Below are 21075 nucleotides of genomic sequence, written 5' to 3'. Positions count from 1 at the left end.
TATAGAATGAGTATCTTTAAATGTTGACTTTTGGGCCCCTTTGGTCAAATTTTCTTCTAGTTCATCATTTCCGTATTCCAAATCTGTTAAACTCACTTCTTTAGAATGATTTTTCCATCATGGATTTCTTTTTTCCTAATATGCTAATTGTTTTTAATTCTGAACAGAAATCTCTAGGTTTTGATCCACATTCATTTCTAATTTCTTATTTCATGCATTTTATTTCCCTTTTGAATTTGATTGTTCTATGATCCTGGAGAGTCCACAGGATTCTTTGATCAGGTTCTACCGATTCACTTTCCTTCATATCATATGTTGATATGAATTGTATGCATTGAGGTTTTATTCAGTTGTTTTCTAGTTTTAGAATCCTCTCAGCTAATTTATCTGTGTTGGGCTTTTTCAGGCCTCTTCTTTTGATAACTTTGGTGTCTTAGCCTTTTTTCTTGGGGGTGGGGTGTGAGATTCCTATCACTTCCTTTCTGGCTCCTCCCCCTTTGTTAAAGAGCAGGCTGTGTTTCAAGGCTGCCTCGATCCCCTTGGCTTTGAGACATAAGGTTCTCTGGACTGAGTCCCTGCCCTAGATAACACTGGAGGTGGGGTGGGGGTGTTTTAATCTCCTTTCCTTTAGGCCTGACATACTGTAGCAACAATCTTGCTAGTAGCTACTGTGGCTGCGTAAAACCAACAACAACCAGCACACAGAAGGCCACTAACACAGGTTCTTTGATCTGCTTTACTAAGGAAAATAACTTTAAGGGGTTAACAATCTTACTTTAATTCAACACACAAATATCATTCACTTAGTTCAGGAGGAAAAGCCAGCAACCTGAACTTCTGAGCAAATACAAATTACAAACATACATTATAAACAGACCAAATACAAACCTGGGTCTGGGTTAACAAAGCTGTTACAATGGGGCAGTTACAATGGCTTGTCCAGAGTCACGCATCACATCACCACTCCTCCATGAGTGAGCCCCAGACAAAATGCTAACTTCTGCGTTTTTATACTCTGTTCAGGGCTTGAAGGATTCACACCTAATCAGCAAAAGGGTATGAGCCTGGAGCTTTACACCTAATTAGCAAAAGGGTGTGAGCCCAGGGCTTTGCACCTAGTAAGACTTCATCAAAGGCACTTAATTAATTTAGCATTCTAAAACAGTAAAAAAGTCCCACCTTAATTACCAATACTTATACCCATGCCAGTGCATCTCCCAACTTCTCCCTCTGCTCTCCTTTGTTCCTTCATCTAGCTGAGAAGAGTCAGTTTGTGACACCTTTTGTAGAGTGGGAGGAGGACAGAGACTTTGGGCAGTCACTGCAGGTGCAGAATGCTGGGCTCCAAAGGAAAGGCAGTGCTTTTTAGCCTGCCTGATTCTCTTGCTTTCTTCTCCTTTCTTTCATATAGCCAGGCTGAATCAATGTCAATGGCTTCTTGTGGGATGGAGAGGCAGTGTGTTTAGGCACAGTCACCGGATCAGGGTAGGTGCCCACTCCAAGGTTTTGCTTGTTATTTGTCTACAGGACACACGGAAGTTAATGGATGAGGGGTGCCAAGTGAGTGCTCTGGTGTTAGAATTCCCCAGTGTTAATTCATAAAGGATTTTACCTTGTTGAAGTTCTTTCTTCTGAGGATTTATATGTAATAATATCTGGCATATAATTTATTGGGGAGGGGGACAAAATGAAGGGTAGCTATGAGACTGGAGAAAGACTAACCCATCATTTTGTTGTTCGCAAGACCCAGAAGTGACAGCTAACTTCACTGACCTACTTAATAAGTCATTTTTTAAAAGATTCATAATAAACACTAACATTTTAAAATAGACTAAAATAAAATTTTATTTAATTGTTACAATATGTAATCATTTACACAATTCACAAACTGTTTACAAAGCATTCTCCTTGACTTATCCAATTTTGTAACTATTGCCATACAAACTTTCAAAATAAGTTTCAAAATCTGGACCACAAAATAATTTTTAACCTTTCAGGAAGCACTGTAATGTATTAATTTAGGTAAACAGGCTTGTTATTTCAAACTATTTTTATTGGCAAAAGAATTGTTTAAATTTTAAGGCCTAACATGCAAGTGAATGAGCTCATAAACACTACATCCTTTAAACATAGTGAAGAAACAATGGGAAAACACAAGTTTTTCTGACAAAATAAGGAAACATTGAATTAACAAGTTATTTGCAGAATTCTCAGTCTACTTAATAGTCCCCATCATAGTTTCAGGAACATACTTTCAGGGCTAAGAGGTCTCTAAAAACATACAAGCCACTCAAGTACAATGCATGATTGCAAAATGAACTATTTTAAGAATAAAAATGTCAAGAGGCACCTCTTGTAAGCTGTGCTAGGGAAGTCAAACTACACTAGAGGCACATGGTGCTGGACAAGACTGCCCTATGGGAAGACATTCTGCCTACATAGAAGGAACTGATTCACCACCTCCAGAGGAAACAAGATCTCTTTAGTATTACTGCTGGTATAAAAATACATGCTCAAAAAATACTAGAAATATGCAAATCGTAGCATAACACTTTTGGTCTTCACAAAGATTGGAAAGTTTGCCCTGTGGTTTTAAAAATAAAGCCATGACTTTTATCTTTAGTTCAAAAGTATACATCTCTTTTCCAAAAGGATGACTGTCTATCAAACCCCATCCCTGACAGCTGAATCCAACTGCTTACTTTAAAGAGATATGGCTCTAGAGGAGAACAGGAGCTGATTTGCTTCATTGAAGAGCAAGCAAACCAAAGATTAAGTGTGAAATCATAAAGAATTTTAGAATTCAGTGTTTCTAAATGATTTCCTTTCCCTGAGGCTTGTACTACCTTTTAAACTGTCACTGGTCAAACAAAAGCATGTCACCATTTCTAGCTTTACTTATAAGTGTTATGGTTCTTAGAGCTGAAAATTAGACATATTGCATAAAGTGGTGGTAACCAGATATACAATGACAGTCTTTGGTGAGATGAGGACTCTGCTTTGCTTCTTCACTTCTAACAGCCCTGGAAATTCATGTTATTGTCAGTGGAGAAACCACAAGGCCGTAATGAAGTACAAGTAAACCATCCTGGAAGGGAAAAAGGCACCATGTCTTAACATGATAAACACATACTAAAAAACAAGTTAGAGCTTTCTTTACTTTTCACAACTCAACACTAAATAAACTTATTTATAAAAGGCATAATGAATATACCTCTTTGGCACAGGGCAGGCATTTCATTACCAATATATCTTGGCAACTATGGTCTATCTAATCTTGAATCTTAACTACTGAGATTGAGTTCATATATGCCAGCTGAGGTGGTATTTATAACAGACAATCCTCCAAAAAGAAGTAAAAAGAGGAATCCTTTTCATTTCACAGTCAGGGAAAGACTAGGTGTTTTTTCTCTAAAAGGATCTAAATACTATAATGTCACCATACATTCCACATCAATTTACTTTTTGGATAATTTAAACTTATCACTTTAAACGGTGAAGAGTTCTATTCTAATCAAATGTGATGGAGATAAAAGTAAAAAACAAAATCTGACATTTTTATGGGGCCTTCTGGTTTGTAAAGCATTTTAAATCCATTATCTTATTTGATCCTCGTATCAGCCCTGAGACACAAATTATGGTGCCCATTTTTATAGAAGAGGGAAGTGAGTCATAGAGAGGTTCAGTGATTTTTGCAGACAAGTGGTACCAGAACCAGAATTCAAACTCATGTCCTGAGTCCAAATCAAGCACTCATTCCACCATTCTACACCATGTTACAATCATTTGCCTTCGATAACAGATAATATCGAATATAACTTAACTTTTTCTTGATTACAGTGTGATGAATGCAAGATCCTGGAGCTAGAAAGTACCCCAAGGTCATCTATTCCAACCCCCACCCCCACCTTACAAGTGAGGTAACTGAGAGAGGAAAGCTTAAGTGACTTGCATAAAGTCAGTGTAATACAGTGATGCCCTTAGGGTTTCCTGAAGTACACTGAGCTACTTATTCTTAGACTAAATGACTCCAGAACACTGTGATTTGAGTTCTTGAGGTTGTTCCTCTATAGTTTTTCTTTCTCTTCCCTGACAGTTATCACTTGGTTCCACTGGGGAACCAGGGAAGGGAAGCAGGATACATACTATTCAGTTAAGACTAATGGAAGTAAAAAACAGAAGCGATTTTATCATCAGAATATTCTTTAGACCACTTGCCTGGTGAGAGGAAATAGATAAGAAATCCAGAGGTGTGATGCAGTAGAATTTGAGGATTTTTAAAAATCTGGACCTGTGATTCTATGGGAATAGGGCGTTCCTGGTTAGGAGCTCTCTCCCAGTGAGTGGAAATTAGCACCTACTCTGCAATTTACAATGTTGGAGAGTTACCCAGAACAGTGAGAGGTGCACTTACCTAGGATGACACAGCCAATACATATATATCAGAGATGAGATCTGAACCCACGTCTTCCTGACTCCCAGAACAGCTATCGATCTACCAAACTCTCTACACTGTCTTACAGTGAAAGGGGGCTTCAACTCTCCTCATCTGTAGAGCAGCTGTTATCTTTTCTTAAATTGCCTACTGACTTAATGGTAATTTCAATCTTCAAAAGAGAGAAAAGTGGCTACTGCCTCCTGGAGTTAGTGAAAGAAAATGAGAAGAAAGCCAGGAATGGTTTGACATGCATTCTAGATCTTGGGAGAACATATTTCAAAGAGTTCTGAGAAAGAACACGTGGGACCCCAATGACTAAAATTCTAGAAGTCAGCCAGGTGGGGTATGGGAAACTCTCAAGAATGACATTTTGAAGACACGAAGCAAAATGATTCTGATAAGGAGGAAAAATCGGAGTTCTCTGAAGAGACCAATGTGGACAGGGAAACTCACCAACCTAGATTTTAAGAAGGTATGTACAAAAGATGAAAGCAAGGGCAGGTGACTAAAGATGCATGTGAGAGCACATGATCCTGTAAAAGTAGTGTCAGAATTGCTAACACTCAGAATGAGCTGAGTCTGGTAAGGAAGGCTGAAAACAACAAGAAGCGCAGTGGTTATGGTTGTTTTCAGAGAAAAAGGAAGACCAAAGAAGAGAGGACGGACAGGTCTACTGCTGGGGTGAGGGGAGTGAGGGTGGCAGAAGGGAGATGGGACCCTGTTAACTGACAACAGGGAGAAGGCAGACCTACTCAAGTCTTGCTTTGCTTCTGTTTTCTCTGCCACAGGGAATAACTTTGGCACTGGAAATGATGAGTTAAAAAAAGGTAAATGGGGAGGTAATACATAAAATAAATAAAAATATGGTAAGAGCACAAAGCTAACCTTAATGCATTCAAGTCACTTGGTTGAGATTAACAACCTCTTTTAAAGGATCATGATGATGACAAAAATAATACTAAACATGTATATAGCACTTTACTGTTTGCAAAGTACTTTATATGCAGTGTCTGATTTGATCCTGTGAGGTAGGTGCTTGTCATTATTAACCCAATGAGAAAACCATTAGTTCACATAACCATTGGGGTGGGGAACCTGTGGCCTCAAGGCCACATATGGCCCTCTAGGTCCTCAAGTGCGGCCCTTTGACTGAATCCAAACTTCACAGAACAAATCCCCTTAATAAAAGGATTTGTTCTGTAAATCTTGGACCTAGAAGTCCACATGTGGCCTTGAGGCTGCAGGCTCCCCAACCCTGTCACGTGAACCTGCCCAGGGCCATACAGCTTTACACATCTAAGATGGGATTTACACTCTGGTCTTCAAATCCAGAACTGAAAGATAGGACTGCAAAATCATTGTCAGTTATCTGAAAGACTGTGAAGAATGAGAGGGGTACTACAGCACTGGAGAAGGGCAAATGCCTGATTTTCATAAAAAGGAAGAGAGCAGAGTTGGCAAATCACAGGTCAGTTATCTTGAGCTGGGTTTGTGGGAAAATTCTAGAAGGGTTCATTAATGGGATGGCGAGTGTGAATGAAAGAAAGAGGAATCAGAAACCTCATGGTGCCATCGGGATTCTCCAGCTGCCTTCCTTACTGCCCTGGAGTTACTCCCATCCTGGGGCCTCATTCCTCTGACTGGTAACTGACTCTCTTAGACAAGTATTTTCATAAAAACTTCAGCCATACTTTGCTTCTCATCAGCTTCCTTACTCCTCAATTCTGGAACCAGGATCAAATCAACTCTACCATTGTTCCTGGATGGGTCAGTCTACTTCCCAAAAGGCCCAACTCTCATCCCTGTAACTTTCCAGGCTAAAAAACCCCTCCTTGACCCAAACCACTCATTTGTGTTCTCTTCTAGTAGAATGTAATCTCCTTGAGGACTAGAACTGTCTTTGCTTTTTGTATCCACAACGCTCAGCACATTTTGTTGTTGCAGAGTCATTTTTTCAGTCGTTTCTAACTCTTTGTGACCCCATTTGGGGTTTTCTTGGCAAAGATACTGGACTGATTTGCCATTTCCTTCTCCAAGCCATTTTATGGATGAGGAAACTGAGATAAATATGGTTAAGTAACTTACCCAGGTCACACAGCTAGTAAGTGTCTGAGGCTGGATCTGAACTCAAAGAGATGAGTCTTCCTTACTCCAGGCCCAGCACTCTATCCACTGTACCACCTAGCTGCCCACGTAACACAAAGTAAGTACCAAATAAATGTTTTTTTAATTTATTTTTATTCAATTAATTAGTTATATTAGACTATTTTTTGAAAGGGCTACAAAACTGATTATTCGAAAGAATGCTGTAAATATAGTTTAGATATGCTATATAGTTTAGAGATATTAGCAAAACATTTAACAAGAGTATCATAATTTTTGTGGAAAAAATGGAGACTAAACCAATCTCCATCTTCTACAAAATGAGACGTACACCCCAGAGGGTGTGGTACAGAAATATCCAAAACTATTTCTATTTATTTTTATCTGAAAGAATTAAGAAAATAAACATTATTAGTTTATGGACTGACACTGGTGTTCTCATTGGTTCCTCATGTCAGATGATATGGTGTCAGGAACAAAACATGAGGTCCTTGTAGGGAAGAGAAGTTCTGCATGTATAGGGATCAACCCATACGTATTTGTTCATTTTCAGTACAATGTAATGCAATGCAGGTTATGTATGCTTAGCTAAGTGGGTTTATGGACATTATCTAGTTTTAATTAACTCACAAAATAAAAAGTAGTCTAAAAAAATTTCAGTAAAGAAACTGCAGAAGGAAGATAATACTAATATGAATACAAGAAAAAAATGTCAAATTTTTTAAAAAGTCGGACACTTCTAGTACAAGCATTTTGTCAAGCCATATTACTAAGTAAAAATTGATAATGAACTAAATCATATCAGACAAGAAGCTGGTCCAAAAAGAATGAAATCAGGAAGATTATCTGAAATATGAGTTTATATCTTCTATCATTCAGGACAGACCTTGTCCCAAGTTCATCATGCTTTCAGATATTAGCCAATGTTAGTATGGAACCATAAAAATTAGCAAGACTAAAACGAAGTTTTTGTTGTCAAAAACATGTCACTTATAAAAACTGTGATAAGTGCTGGGGATACAAATACAAGGATAAGATAATCCTTATCTTCAAGAAGCTCATATTCTAATAAAGCTTATGTTCAACTGAATTGCTCCCTCTGACATTACCAGTGGAGACCCAGGCTCCTCGTGGTATCTCCTTTCTGACCACTGGGACCAGATTCCACCATTCACAGAACTCAAGGCCTCAACTGTTCCCGTAACGTTCATATGTCCTGACTACCAAGAGAGGGACACACCTGTGCCAGTAAACACCATCCCACCTCCGTCCCAGTCAGATGGTTGAAGTCTTGCAAAGGCCCGTACACTTGAGGCCGGGAGACCAAATCAGAAGGCTTTTGCAACAGTCCAGGTATGAGGTGATGAAGATGTGCACCAGGGTGGTGGCAGTGTCAGAGAAGAGGAGGACATATGAGAAATGTTATGAAGATGATATTGACAGGATTTGCCAACAGACTGGACTCAGTACAGTGCCTGACAGAGTAGGCACCTAATACGTTTGCTGACTGACTGTAACATGAAGATAATACACAAAGTAGAGGGAGAAGTAGATATGGAATGTTTTGGAAACAGCTAAGAAATGACATGGAGGTCTGGTTCTGGGCAGGATAAGGTGAAAGATCATCTGGCAGAGTCAATGAATCTGAGTCCAGGGGCTTCTGAAGGGAGGGGGTTAAGGAGGATGGTTAGGCTATATGGTTCCTGCTACTGCCAGGAAGAGAAGTGATGCCCCCTACTACTACTTTTTTTTAAAAAATGGTGCCAGTTTTAAATCAGATTCTTATTTCTAAGAAGAAGAATTATATTTCTACTTGTTTACACACTGATAAAGTCCAACACTGTTTCTCTCCCTCTGTACACATTCAAGTATTTAAAATACACAACACCTCGTGTGATTTCTAAACGGCCACTGCACCTAGGCTGAGCTACAAATGTGAGATCTCCAGTTTTGAAAAGCTATGTGGAACTCTCTGTTTTGGTGCATTTTCTTGACCTGTTCAATGGTGGATCCAGAAGAGGTGCCTCAGGATGGGGCTGCTTCACTACTTGGAAATCCACAACCCATACCTCCTGGCATGTCCTCTGCATGCTCATAGTTTAGTAATGATGGGGTTGCAGACCTCCAAATATTTCCGCAGGGGCTCAAATCCTGCCTTCTCAGAAGTCTGTTTCTTAATGAACCAAATGACTATTTCATTAGATTTGTTAAGGACCTTCTCTTTATCTTTCTCCACTTCTGGCTAGCTCTCTGGTCTGTTCTAGTTCTATACCAGCTGCCTGGCTCCCTGAGGCTGACCCATTGCCTGGAACCCCCATATCATGAGAAGGGCACATTGCTCACTCTCCATCTCTGGTTCACCTTCTGGCTTGCTTCAAGTCCTTACTGGTTCACTCTTTTCCTGCCCTACCCTTTCCCAGATCCCCTTTATGTCTGGTCTTTCTTCATCAGGCTATAAGCTCCTTGAGAGTAGGGCTATCTTGTTTTCCTGTTTTCACATCCCTAGAATTTAGCACAGCATCTGCACATAATAAGCGTTCTTCCTATCTATCTATCACCAAGTGTGCCTTGGATTTTTTCATCCTCCACTGTAGCCTTCATGTTGAAAGTGTAAGATTCATCTGAGTTCTAGGAAGACATATTGTCTCTTTGCTTCTCGTATTTTCTTTACCAGTTTTTTGGACTATGGGCTTCATGTCTTCTTTTCTGAGGAGGTGTTTTTCATTATTCTTTTTTGCCTTTTAGCATTCTTTGAATTTACGTTATCATAGTCACTGTATATGGTGTTCTTATGACTCTTACCAGTTCATATGTTTTCCCATGTTTCTGTGAATTCCTCACTTTTTTTCTTACTACACAACAACCCATTACATTCACATAGCAATTTATTCATCTATTCTCTGACTAATGGACTCTGACTTTATTTACAATTCTTTGTTACCACAAAGAGGCCTGCTACGGAAATTTTGGCATTTATGGGGCTTTCCTTTCTGTCTCTGACCTTCTTGGGACATATGCCCGGTAGTTAAACTGCTGGGTCCACGAATAGGAACACATTTCTTAATTAACGCTAAATTGTTTTCCAGAACTCCAGGACCAATTCACATCTCAACCAACGTCTTATTTTATCTGTTTTCCCACAGCCCTTTTAACATTAGTTCTGAATTGTTGCCATCTTTTCCAAAGTGATGGGTATAAGGTGAAATTCTCAGAGTCGTTTTGATTTGTACCAATTTTCATAAAAATAACTTTACTTTTAATTCAAAGATTATTTTCAATTTTCAGATTTTATGCTTTTAAAAAATTCCCATAACAAAATAACACTGCCCAATAAAGTTGGCGGGGGGGGGGTGGGGGGTGGAGGTGGGGTGGGAGGGGGAGAGAAGAGAACCAAGTACAACCTTAGCCTCTTAAATTAGAATTCAGTTACCATGTCGTGTGAAGTCTTCCGTGCCTATGTATAGTATGCCCTGGGCAACACTAATCACCAATTAACTTACACTAAACTTCAGCTAGATTAAAAATCCGGTTTAAAGCTCTCTCTTCAGGTCTCTTCAAAAACAAATCCTCAAGATTTAAAAAGGTGTTTGGTTTCTCCTTTACGCAAAGAATATCCTGAGATGCTGAAACAGATTGCTTCATTTGTTACAACAACCTCTTTTGCTCAATGCCCTATCCTGAAGGTGTAACCTTTAGAATGCTGAAGAAAAAAATCTATACCTCAAATTCTGGACAGTAAGTATAGTTATATAGGCTTCCTTATCAAGCAAACAGTAGAACCAAGCCAGCAAATGATCAACAAAAGCTAGCTACCCTGTTTTCATCTTCCAGTAATTACACAATCCATATTATGAGGATAATTCTTGTACTACTGTGCATCACTACAGAGTGATTTTAGTTGTGTTGACTCAATAAAACCTAGGCAAACTGTGACCATACACTGGGTTCACTGAAATTTCCTTACTTCAAGTCTTTTAATGTGATGCAGAATTTTTAAAAAAGGATTCTTGTAAAAGCTCTGCAGAAAACAGAGCCCACAACTAAAGGTTCCTTGTCTTAACTCTTCATGAATCTCTTAGAGCAAGACCTTGATTTCCAAGTTTTAATTAACGTATGTTGATCACTTTAAACTCACTCAGATTACCAGGAAAAATATAACAGAAAATTTAAGTTAACTTCATTCTTCCAGTGAAGAGTAACTTATACATGATGGGCTAATTAATGAATGCCTTAATCTGAAATTTTCTTTCAGTGAAACTCATTAGTTACGTTCAAAAGTTAAAAGTTTAACTGAAGTAGAACCTAGTGGAGGCTAAGGAATCTTGGCTGTGGAAGGTTTAGTAAAACTTTGCATCACATGACTCCCAGTTTTCTTTTCATTTCAAATGCAAATGAAATTATGTCCTTGACTAGCATTTTCACAAAATCTGAGACTTACCTGCATTGCTCCATCACCTATGGCGCGGCGAATTTCCTTTAGTGTCTGATACTGTTCCAACAGGTGATCACCACATATTATATCTACCTAGGGGCACAAATAAAAAACTGTCAAAGTGTTTTTCCTGTTTTACATGCCATCTGAATATAAGCCAAACATTTCTGGATAAGCTTTAGCTACTCTATTCTAGATACATTCCAGTGAACTCTCCAGAGAAAGATTTTACAGTTTTAAAGTGGGACAGCATACTATAATATTATATTCTGTTCTATGTCCTGGCTATTTCATCGCCTGGGTATATAACTATAAGAAATTCAATTAAGCTTTCTGAGCCTGTTTTCCTCATTGTGAAAATTAAAGAGATGCACTAGATTTTAACAGCCTCTTCCAATTATAAAATTATATGAAAAGAGTATTTTCATATTCATTTAAAAGTCACTTGCTTTCAACTATCTAAAATAAGCAAAACAGACCTTTAAGCAGTCAAAAAAGATTAAAGACCAAGGACAATCTCATGGGACAAGACCCCTTCAACACCCTAACTCGGAGCTTAATGTTCTTATTTTATTTGGAAATTTAGCAGTTATCTGGTTTTCTAATCCACAACAGGTAAGAAGCAGCGAATTATACAAGTGGGAGAGAAGCTTGCTATAGGAAGGCACACAGTTTTGGATGACAACAAAAAAGGAGACAGAAAAAAAATATACAATTTTTAATAAAATAGCAGTTTAGAAGTACTTGGTATACAGCTAAGTATGCCTATACATTTCAGTTGTCTGAGGACATTGTACAATAATTGATGCTCACAACGTGTCATCTAGAGCTAGAAAGGTTAAATGATGCCTAACATGACTGTTTAGTGAGGGAAAAGTATAAAATATTCTGGGAAGATTTCTGTGAAAAGTGATAGAAATGTACAAGTTTTGCTGCTTCAAGGGGTACTTCCTCCTGGATACTTTTTCCTACCTTGGCTTCTGTGACACTACAAAATCTTAGTTCTCCTCTTTCCCTGGTCCTTCTCTCCCTTCCCATTCCCTAGGGATCTATCCTCAACTCTTCCATAGTTATCTTATCTATTGCCTCCTAGCTTCCAATTATGACTTCTAAGCAGATGGTTCCCAAATTTCCCGACTTCTAGCCTCTCCTCTTAGTTCTAATAGTCCCATATTTCCAAATGAAAAATCTACATGGATGTCCCATTGATGCCCCAAACTGAACAAATCCAAAGCTTCACCCTTCCTCATGATTTCACTGTTGATCAATGAAACTGCCAGACTTCCAGGCTCCCGTATTAAAAAAATTGAGACCTTGGAGTCATTTTCCATGATGTTCTATCTGAAAGCTTATGAATAGCTTCTTTCTTTTGTTCTTTTTTTTTTTTTAAAAGGTTTCATCATCCTTTTTTGCAAGTAAGTTAAGGTCTTCTCTTCCTTGAATCTACAGGAAGCACGGTGTGTCAGAGCTGGCTTTACAGCTGCGAGATCTGATAGTTGCTGGTTGTATGATCCTACACTTAACTCCTCAGTACCTCAAGCAGCTCTCTAAATTACAAGTTGTAGGGAAGGTACAGACTGGCTTTGGTAGGAGTCTTCTCACCCAGGAGTTCCTACACCAATGACATCATCCTTCTAGTCTATTCCTAGCTCTCTCTTTGACCTCTTTGTGGCATCAGGCAGTGCTGACCACCCCTTCCTTGGAGCTTCCCCCTGCCCCCATTATTTCCTATAACATTTTTCTCCTATCTCAGAACAAGCATGCTCTGTCTGCATTACTATTCTCTTTCCCCTTCCATTCCTTAACTGTGAATATTCCCAAAGTGGCCTTTTACTCTCCTCAATGCTCTCCCCCTCTTCTTCCACTATCACCCTTAGACTTGCTGATCACTCTCCTTAGTTTTGATCTCTCACCTCTAGGTCTGCATTTTCAGCTGTCTGTATGACCTCTTCATCTGGATATCCCTCAGCCACCTCAAAATGTCTCCAAAGGAACTAGTAATTTTCCTCTTCGTACAAACCCCTCCTGTCATCTACTCAACATCTCAGCGGAACAATCAAATCATTCCTCTGGTGCTGCAGGCTAGAAACCTTTGCATCACCCTGCACTCATCCTTTACCTTCTCCCGCTAAATTCAACAATCACCAGCTCCTTTCCTATTAGTCCCTTATTTTCCAATCCCAATGCTACTGCTGTCTCCCATTTAAATGATTACAAAAGCCTCTTTGCTTGTCTCGCTAAGTCCAGGCCCCCCTCCTTTAATCAATCAAGGGTACTGCTGCCATACTAATCTTGCAAAACATAGATTTATTCATGTCACTTCCCACATGGATCTATAACGGCTCCGTGTTGCCTATAATCTCAAATCTAAACATCTCTGACTTTGTCAGGGCCTAATAATTAAAAACTCTACCCTAACTATCAAATTTCCGATTACTCCACATACAAACTCTCTGGTTCAGCTACCCAAACATACAACACTCATTCTTGCCACCGTGTCCTTATGCTTATGATACTCCACATGCTTGGGATGACTTCCCTTGTTTCCTTTCTCTGTCTAAATTTTATTGATCCTTCAAAACTCAGCTCCAGGAAGACTCCTCTGACTCTTCCAAACCACTTCATACTCTTTTCCTTTTAACTTTCATTGCATTTACAAGAGGAACAAACAGCGTATGTTCTCAAGTGATTTTATTACCTTCACTTCCCCAGGTATCTTGTAAGCTACTCAAAGGGAGGGACCAGATTCTATTTCCTAGGCACCCTTCACAGCAGTAGAACAGTGCTGGGCACAAAGCAGTTGCCAAGTACTCAATTTATCTTCCAATATTTTTTTCTCTACTGTTACTGGTGATTTTTAATTGAAAAATTATTTTTAAAACGTACCTATAAATTTTGTGTCTTCAACTTTTATAATTTCTATCTAAAAAGCAAACCATAATGCTAAAATCGTCTCAATGGCTTGAAAAATTATGGCAATATTTTTTGCATAACGATTCTTAATATTAGATGTCTAAATACATAAATTAAACCTAAAACCAGAACCCTACCACTTAATTATAGCACCATATAAGTTTTCAGTAAGTAAATCAAGAATCAAGGGGAAGAAAGGATAAGATTTACAAAAAGCTTTGTTTCTCGGATTATTTAAAATACTAAGCTAGATATAGGTAGAACTGTACATCCATGGGCTCCTTAAAAGTGCTTTATATTTAATTTCCCCCTTATTATTGAGCAAATTACATTAACTGGTTCCAGTTTTAAAAGACTGATGAAATATCTAGGAATGCAATTAGTTTAACTTTTCCTAATAAGAAAGGTTTAAAGTTTGCACTGACAATTACCCTTACAGCACAATGAAATTAGGCACAGAAAATATTTAGCATTCACACTAAATTCTTTCCACTCATACTGTCTTATTGACTGGAAGAATCTGAAGTAAAGAAATGTGTCTTGCTGCTTGATCCTGAGCAAATCACAACCTCCACACTTTAACTTATCCATTTTATTAAATAATGCTCAAAGCATTTTAACCAAGACTTTGCAAAGCAAAGTCTTTAGTTCAAACATGAAAAGAAAACTCATAAAAATGTTGACTGATTAAGTGGATACAGTAAAAAGATTTGATTTCTTTGATATGATCTTATAACTTCAGCATAAAATGTAGTATTATACAAAATTAAATATGAATCAGAAGATTCTGAAAACTGTTAAGTGCTTTTATTAAATCCTTGCTCGTTAAAAAAAAAAGCCCATCATTCTCTTAATGAGCCCCTCTCTCTCTTTCTATATATGTATATATGTGTGTGTGTATATATATATATATATATATATATATATATATATATATATGTACACACACACACACACACACACACACACACACACACACATTTTGGGTAACAAGCATGCACATTTATAAATTGGATTCCTAAAATCTACCTGAGTGTAACAAGTTAATAAAATGACTTTTAAATCAAATAAAAATGGATTTTATTTTTCCTTTAAGATTAAAAGGTTTTGATTATAAATAGTAGTAATGATTACTATTTCTGAGCTTCAGGGCAGAAATCAAGTCTTTGGATATGTAATTAGGATGAAAAACTATTAGAGTTTTATGCATCTTAGAACTTACAAGACAGTGACTGGTTCTTTGAAGTTCATACCCAATACTGTCACCTTGTCCAAACACCTGTTACCATCATCTACTGACTTCTAAGTTATTCTTTTTCCTTCCTTTTCTAAGGCTTTCTTCTCATAGCAGTTTTTACATGAACTCATGGCATGTGATGGTAGAATCCTTCATTTAAAGGTGTGGAAATAGAGTTAAATTACTGTCACTGGCTTAGTATGTGACCTTAGGCCAAAGTGAAGAATAGACTTTGGTTCTGTTCTTTCTCCACTAGTACTCAGCACTCAAGATGAATTGAGATATAGTTAAATTACCTACAATAACAAAATATACAACATCTCTGATTAAAAAACTGCTTCAGTGGTTAATAAAAACATTTTTTCCAAAAAACCTGTGTTTCATATGATACAAATAAAATCTGAAAAATGAAATAGGCAAAAAGGTAATTCACAAAAAATAATTATCACAGAAAAAATGGCACAGGACATCAATAAATTCATTCAAATTAATGAATAAAGTGCTAATTCTTCATATAATCAGGGAACTGCAAGGGCGCACTAAGGTTCCTTAGTCCAACCTGTACCTGAATAAGAATCTTTTTTTATAACACATCAATGAGGAGTCATCTAGCCTTTGATTGAAGACTCCACTACTTCCTAATGTGGAGAGCCCAGTCAGCTTCTGGATAGCTCTAATTGTTATGAGGTTTTTCTTTATATCAAGCCTAAAGCTACCTCTCTGCAACTTCTGCTCACTATGCCTGGCTTTGATTTCTTAGACCGGGCAAGACAATATCAATCTTTCTTATACATGAAAACCCTTCAGATACTTGAAAACAGTGCACATTTACATCCCCTTCCCCCCAAGTCTTCTCTTCAGTATTCACACTCTCTTTCAGAGTTTAACAACCAGTTTAAAATCACTCGTTGAGAAGCCCAAAATAAAATCCTTTATTCTATTCTGCTACTTGTGGCTTTAGAGGTTTTCATTACTTAATAGATTTGAAACTCCTGGTTACCACTCAGCCCTGTTAATACACACCTGTGTATGAAGGTCACAGGCTAGTAAGCATGTCACACATTCACCACTTTGGTAAAAGGAATGGTTTAAAGGAAGTCATCGTTGGCAGGCTTGAGAAACTGAAGACTATCACTGTCCCTAGTCACCCTCTAGTTTCCTCATCTGTAAAATGGGATAATAATTGCATCTACCTCCCAAGGTTGCAGTGAGGATCAAATGAGATGATTACAGAACAGTTAGCATAATGCCCGCCGCATACTAAGTGCTATATAAATGGTAGCTGTTATGATCATTGCTCAAGCCTACTAATGCTGGTGAACTAAAATTTTTCATCAGGTTAACCATGACTCATAGTTATAGACCTCACTTCAGATCAGTAGCCTAAGAAGAGTCAATTCCTGAATCGAAAAGTTTATATATTTAACTATTTTCTGTTCTGTACATATATTTCAGTCTAAATAAAAACTACCTCTTACAAAAGTGACCACAGACATAGCATGTGAATACAGAAAGACCACATACTTAGCAAAGAAGTGACATGGAAGTTGAAGATTGAGTAGAAATCTCGAATGTTTTTCCTATTTCAAGATAAAGGTGTTGGTCTTCTATAGTAATAATAAAGCAAATTTCTACATAGCCAAGTCAAGTAAAAGCTTCCTTGAAAGAATTTTAAAACACCCAATATGTAAAGCTTAAATAGAATAGTTTTCCACTTACTATTCAGTTAAAGAGAAAGTAATCTATAAATTAGAAGGAACCCCCAACTCCCAATACTCATCATGTCATATCTATTTTGCTCTAACAGCACTCATGCCTTTTGATTCTTCTATTCAGGAATGATAGATAATTATGTGAATGCGCCTATTTTTCTTTTCAAAGTTCCCATAAACAGCTATTTATTACAGATGGCAGCAAATGTACTTTTATCTAATGGGAGAAGAGTAAACTGAAGTCCACTGTGTCTACAGGGTGATGAATAATTCATTTCTAACTTTCAGTCATTTTGTGATAGCAACCCAGCTAGGATTAGTGCTGAAAGTGCAACTGCATTTTGTTAATGAAAAAAATATATTAGAAAGGCTAGTATAATTTCAGAGTTATCACCTAACATTGTATTGTCTATCAATAGCATCTAGGATCTTTTAAACCAGGAATTTGTAATTTTTTTTGTCACAGAGCCCGTTGGCAGTCTGATGAAGCCTATGGGCTCCTTCTCAGAATAATGTTTTTAAATGTATTACAAAAGAAATCAATTATACTGAAATGAAATTATACATATATCACAAAACAAAACACAAGTTTAAGGACCTGAGCTTAAAAATCCTTAGCAATGAAAAAAGAATTCCTATTATGAATTTTTATACTGTGCTAGAATACAGAAAATAGATAATACAAATATATAAAGCATAAAGTTCAAATGATGACAAGGTAGGGTATTTTGCTATGTAATTTATATTTATTCTTCAGCATAGGATTTAATTAAGTATATAACAGAGTTTAAGTATTCATTATTATAAATGGCTGAAGGTTTCTCTCTAATTTCATAAATATAGGGGAAAAAAAAGTGAACAAAACCACAGGCTGACATAGGAAGAGCTTTGGTTTCTTTCCAAAAATATTTAAATCAATTGGTTTAATCTTGGGAGATGATCTAATCTTGGGGTAAAATTGGTTAATAGGTAAACTTCTACCTAGCCTTTTTTCCTACAAATAGGGCTGAGACTGGAGTCCCAAGGACTCTTTATTGTTCCTTATATTCCCAGGTAATTTTTGCTAAGAGGAGCTAAGAAAGCAAGTATAGTGAGCCAAATGTGAGTAAGATGGAAAGTCAACCTGAATATCTGCTTTGACCAATTAATGTCTATGTCGCTTCTTTTGACAAACACACGCCATTCTTGTTTAGATAAAAATAAGTCTCACTGAATGAAATGTTAGAAAATTTTCCCCTTTTACATGAAGGCTACTAGCTCAAATGTGAGCCGCTACTGTTAGGCATGAAATAATTAGCCAATTTTATCCTAACTATACGTGTGCATTATACCTGACAAGCTGGATTGAGACCCATTTTTCTTCTGAGAAATTTTTCAACGTGCCCAATAGTTGCTTCTCCTGAAACACGAACAAACTTCTTTTCCAGCGGCTGTAAGAACATTGAAATTATTTATAGATGAAACAAGTTGGGGTACTTACACCTTTCACAGCAAAGAATATTACTCTGCTTCATGCAACCTCTAGTCTAGCCAAAGCCAACTGTTGTTTCCTAATTCATATACTGATGCAGTCATCTCCCAGGCCTGGAACACATCACACCCCAGCTCCTTCCTCACCACCACTTCTCAGAATCCTTATCATCTTTCAGTGGTCTGATCAGGTGCTTTCCCTGATGCTACCTTCATACACCTAGTGGTTAATGATTGATTTCTTCCTAATATTGTCTCTCCAGCTCCAATGGAATACAAACTGTCTGAGGCCCAGAATTGGGTTTATATCTCAGGTTTGTCTTATAACTCTAGAGACTAGCATAGCACACGTAATAGGTACATAAATAAATTTTGGAGAACTGAATTTTAAGTTTAAAAAATTTTATTGATGCTCTTTTTACATCACTGTCATTTTCAAGAGACTTCTTTCAGCTCTTCTCTAACAATGGAATCCCCTTTATAAGCAAGAAGTATAGTTAAACCAAAACCCTAATATTGACGCCGCCTAACAATATAGTCTTCATTCCAAACCTACAGATAGCCACAAACTGACAACAGAAAATATTTCTCATAATCAGTTCTCTAAAATCAAGAAATATTTTACCAAAGAAATAAAGTTAGTAATATGTCCTAGAGTCAACTAACTATACGATAAAAAAAAAAAGTTTCCCTCACTCCCTATTTCTAGAAGATCTAGAAATCTAGAAGATCTCATGAAACAGATCTTCAACACAGAAGGAATTCAATTTATAGCATCAATCTGTAGGATTAACGACTGAATTAATACAGCTAGGATTTGAACATATAGTTTGAGTGTGAGAAATGGAGGAATACCCTACTTGATTATTGTCCTGAAACAATTGTAATCTTTCAAAATTAACTGCAACAGAAAAGGATTCCTATTATGAACTTTTATACTGTGCTAGAATACAGAAAATGGATAACACAACTACACAAGGCATCAAGTCCGAGCAATGAAAAGGTAGGGTATTTTGTCTTATGTTTTATATGTTAACTTGGAAAGGAAAAAAATGTATTTCTTTCATATCCTACCAATAACTGAAATCCGACTTCCTAAAAAGCCTACATTCCTTGACATCCTCTCTGATGCTGGCACTCCTCCTCTTTCTCTTGACCACAAAAAGAGCTTAGAGGAAGAGGGGGCACAATTCTTGTTCCCAAGGCTACTTTCAGAACCTTTCTGTGCTTTCATTCTTTGAAATTCACATCATTAGATTATACTGTCCTATCCAGATATACGTTGATAACATCTACAAAGGTCACCATTTCTTCTTCTGTGACTTCAGCCCCTTGGCTCAGTCTTCCTCTTTGCCCCAATTCCTGTGCTCCTCCTCCCAATATTTAGTGGAATCTCCCTCTGAACAGTCTGGATGCCCAGGATATCAACCTCAACTTTTAGGATCTCCTTTTCTACTCTGCTAGCTCAGTAATCCCCAGGGATGATCACACCTTACACTTTATTATCTCTTAAAACCGCTCCACCACCTTTAGGATCTTAAACCTTCAGAGGCCCTTCTCTGATCAGCTTTCTGTTCTCCCTCTCTTACCGTCTCATGCCTATGGAAACTGCTTTTCACTCTCACCTTGACCTCCAGGTCCTCACTCCCTGTTCTCTCATTTTAATATGAATGTTCTGCTTAACTATCCTGACCATCTGGTTAACCCAGATCAATGAGGCAGTTCTCTATTCTTGAATCCCTCATTCTTGTAATGTTCATCCTTCACTAATCTTCATCTTTGGTTATCTTCCACCAGGTGCCTCATCTCTTCCTACTCTAAAGATACTGAATGCCAATGTAAGAAGTAACAAAATGGCAGACTAGGTCGATCACAAATTATGTTTTCTAATGTTGCTGCTACATGGAAATTCTTTTATTCATGCAATTAATTTCCAATCACAATCTCCATGGCAGTTATTCCAAATCTTCTTTCTCTTCATGTTCCCAACTCCATTTCTCTCTCAGAAGATGAACTTGCATCCCACTTTACTGAGAAGATGGTTGAGAGCTTCCCTTATCTTCCCTCTTCCATACCTCAAAACATCTATATGTCTACATAATCCTTGGGAAACCAGTCATTCAACAAACATTTATTAAGTGCTCACTGTGTGCAAGACACAATGCTAAGCACTAGGGATAAAAAGCCAAAAAAAGAAAATTCTTGACCTAAAGGAAGGTATATTCTAATTGGGGCATCACATAAATGTATGCAGAAGAGATTAAAAATGAAAAAAAAATTTTGGAGGAAATAATTGGAAGCAAAATAAATATCTAAGAAGACACTAAACTTCACCCAAGTAATGGGCTCCCTGATAGAAGAGGTGAAATAGAAATAAATGATTCCATGAGAAAACACAAAAATAAAGAACAAAAGAAAAAGACTGAAAAAAATACATGTTATATTAAAAACAAGAGACTTGTTAAACTGGTCGAGAGATAAATTAAGAATTGTTAAAAACCATGATTTAAAAAAAAAAACCTTGGACACTAGATTTCAGGAAATTATCAATCATAACTGCTCTGATCTGTTAGAATCAGAAGACAAAGTAAAGACAGAAAAGAACCTATTGATTATCTCTTGAAAAAAAAAATTCCCAAAGGAAAAGTTCTAGGAATGTTATGGCCAAAATCCAGAGCTCCCATGTCAAATAAAAATACTATAAACAACCATTAAGAAGCAGTTTAAGTACCAAGGGACTACAGTCACGAGCACAAATAACCTGCCAGTT

General features: G+C 37.3%; 1 protein-coding gene across 1 annotated transcript in view; it reads right to left on the bottom strand.

Moving 5' to 3' along the window:
* Nucleotides 1-2035: 2035 nt before the first annotated feature.
* Nucleotides 2036-21075, bottom strand: part of PCGF6 (polycomb group ring finger 6) — a 31104-nt gene continuing 12064 nt past the window's right edge. The window contains 3 exon segments of the mRNA XM_036734246.1: nucleotides 2036-3088; nucleotides 10980-11066; nucleotides 18167-18265. Of these exon segments, the coding sequence (XP_036590141.1) occupies nucleotides 3032-3088; nucleotides 10980-11066; nucleotides 18167-18265 (243 nt within the window). The 3' untranslated portion in view covers nucleotides 2036-3031.

Source organism: Trichosurus vulpecula, chromosome 8 (assembly GCF_011100635.1).
Source record: "Trichosurus vulpecula isolate mTriVul1 chromosome 8, mTriVul1.pri, whole genome shotgun sequence".
Taxonomy (NCBI): Eukaryota; Metazoa; Chordata; class Mammalia; order Diprotodontia; family Phalangeridae; genus Trichosurus; species Trichosurus vulpecula.
The sequence above is the reverse complement of the archived record's forward strand: the minus strand, read 5'-3'. Positions and strand labels throughout refer to the sequence as shown.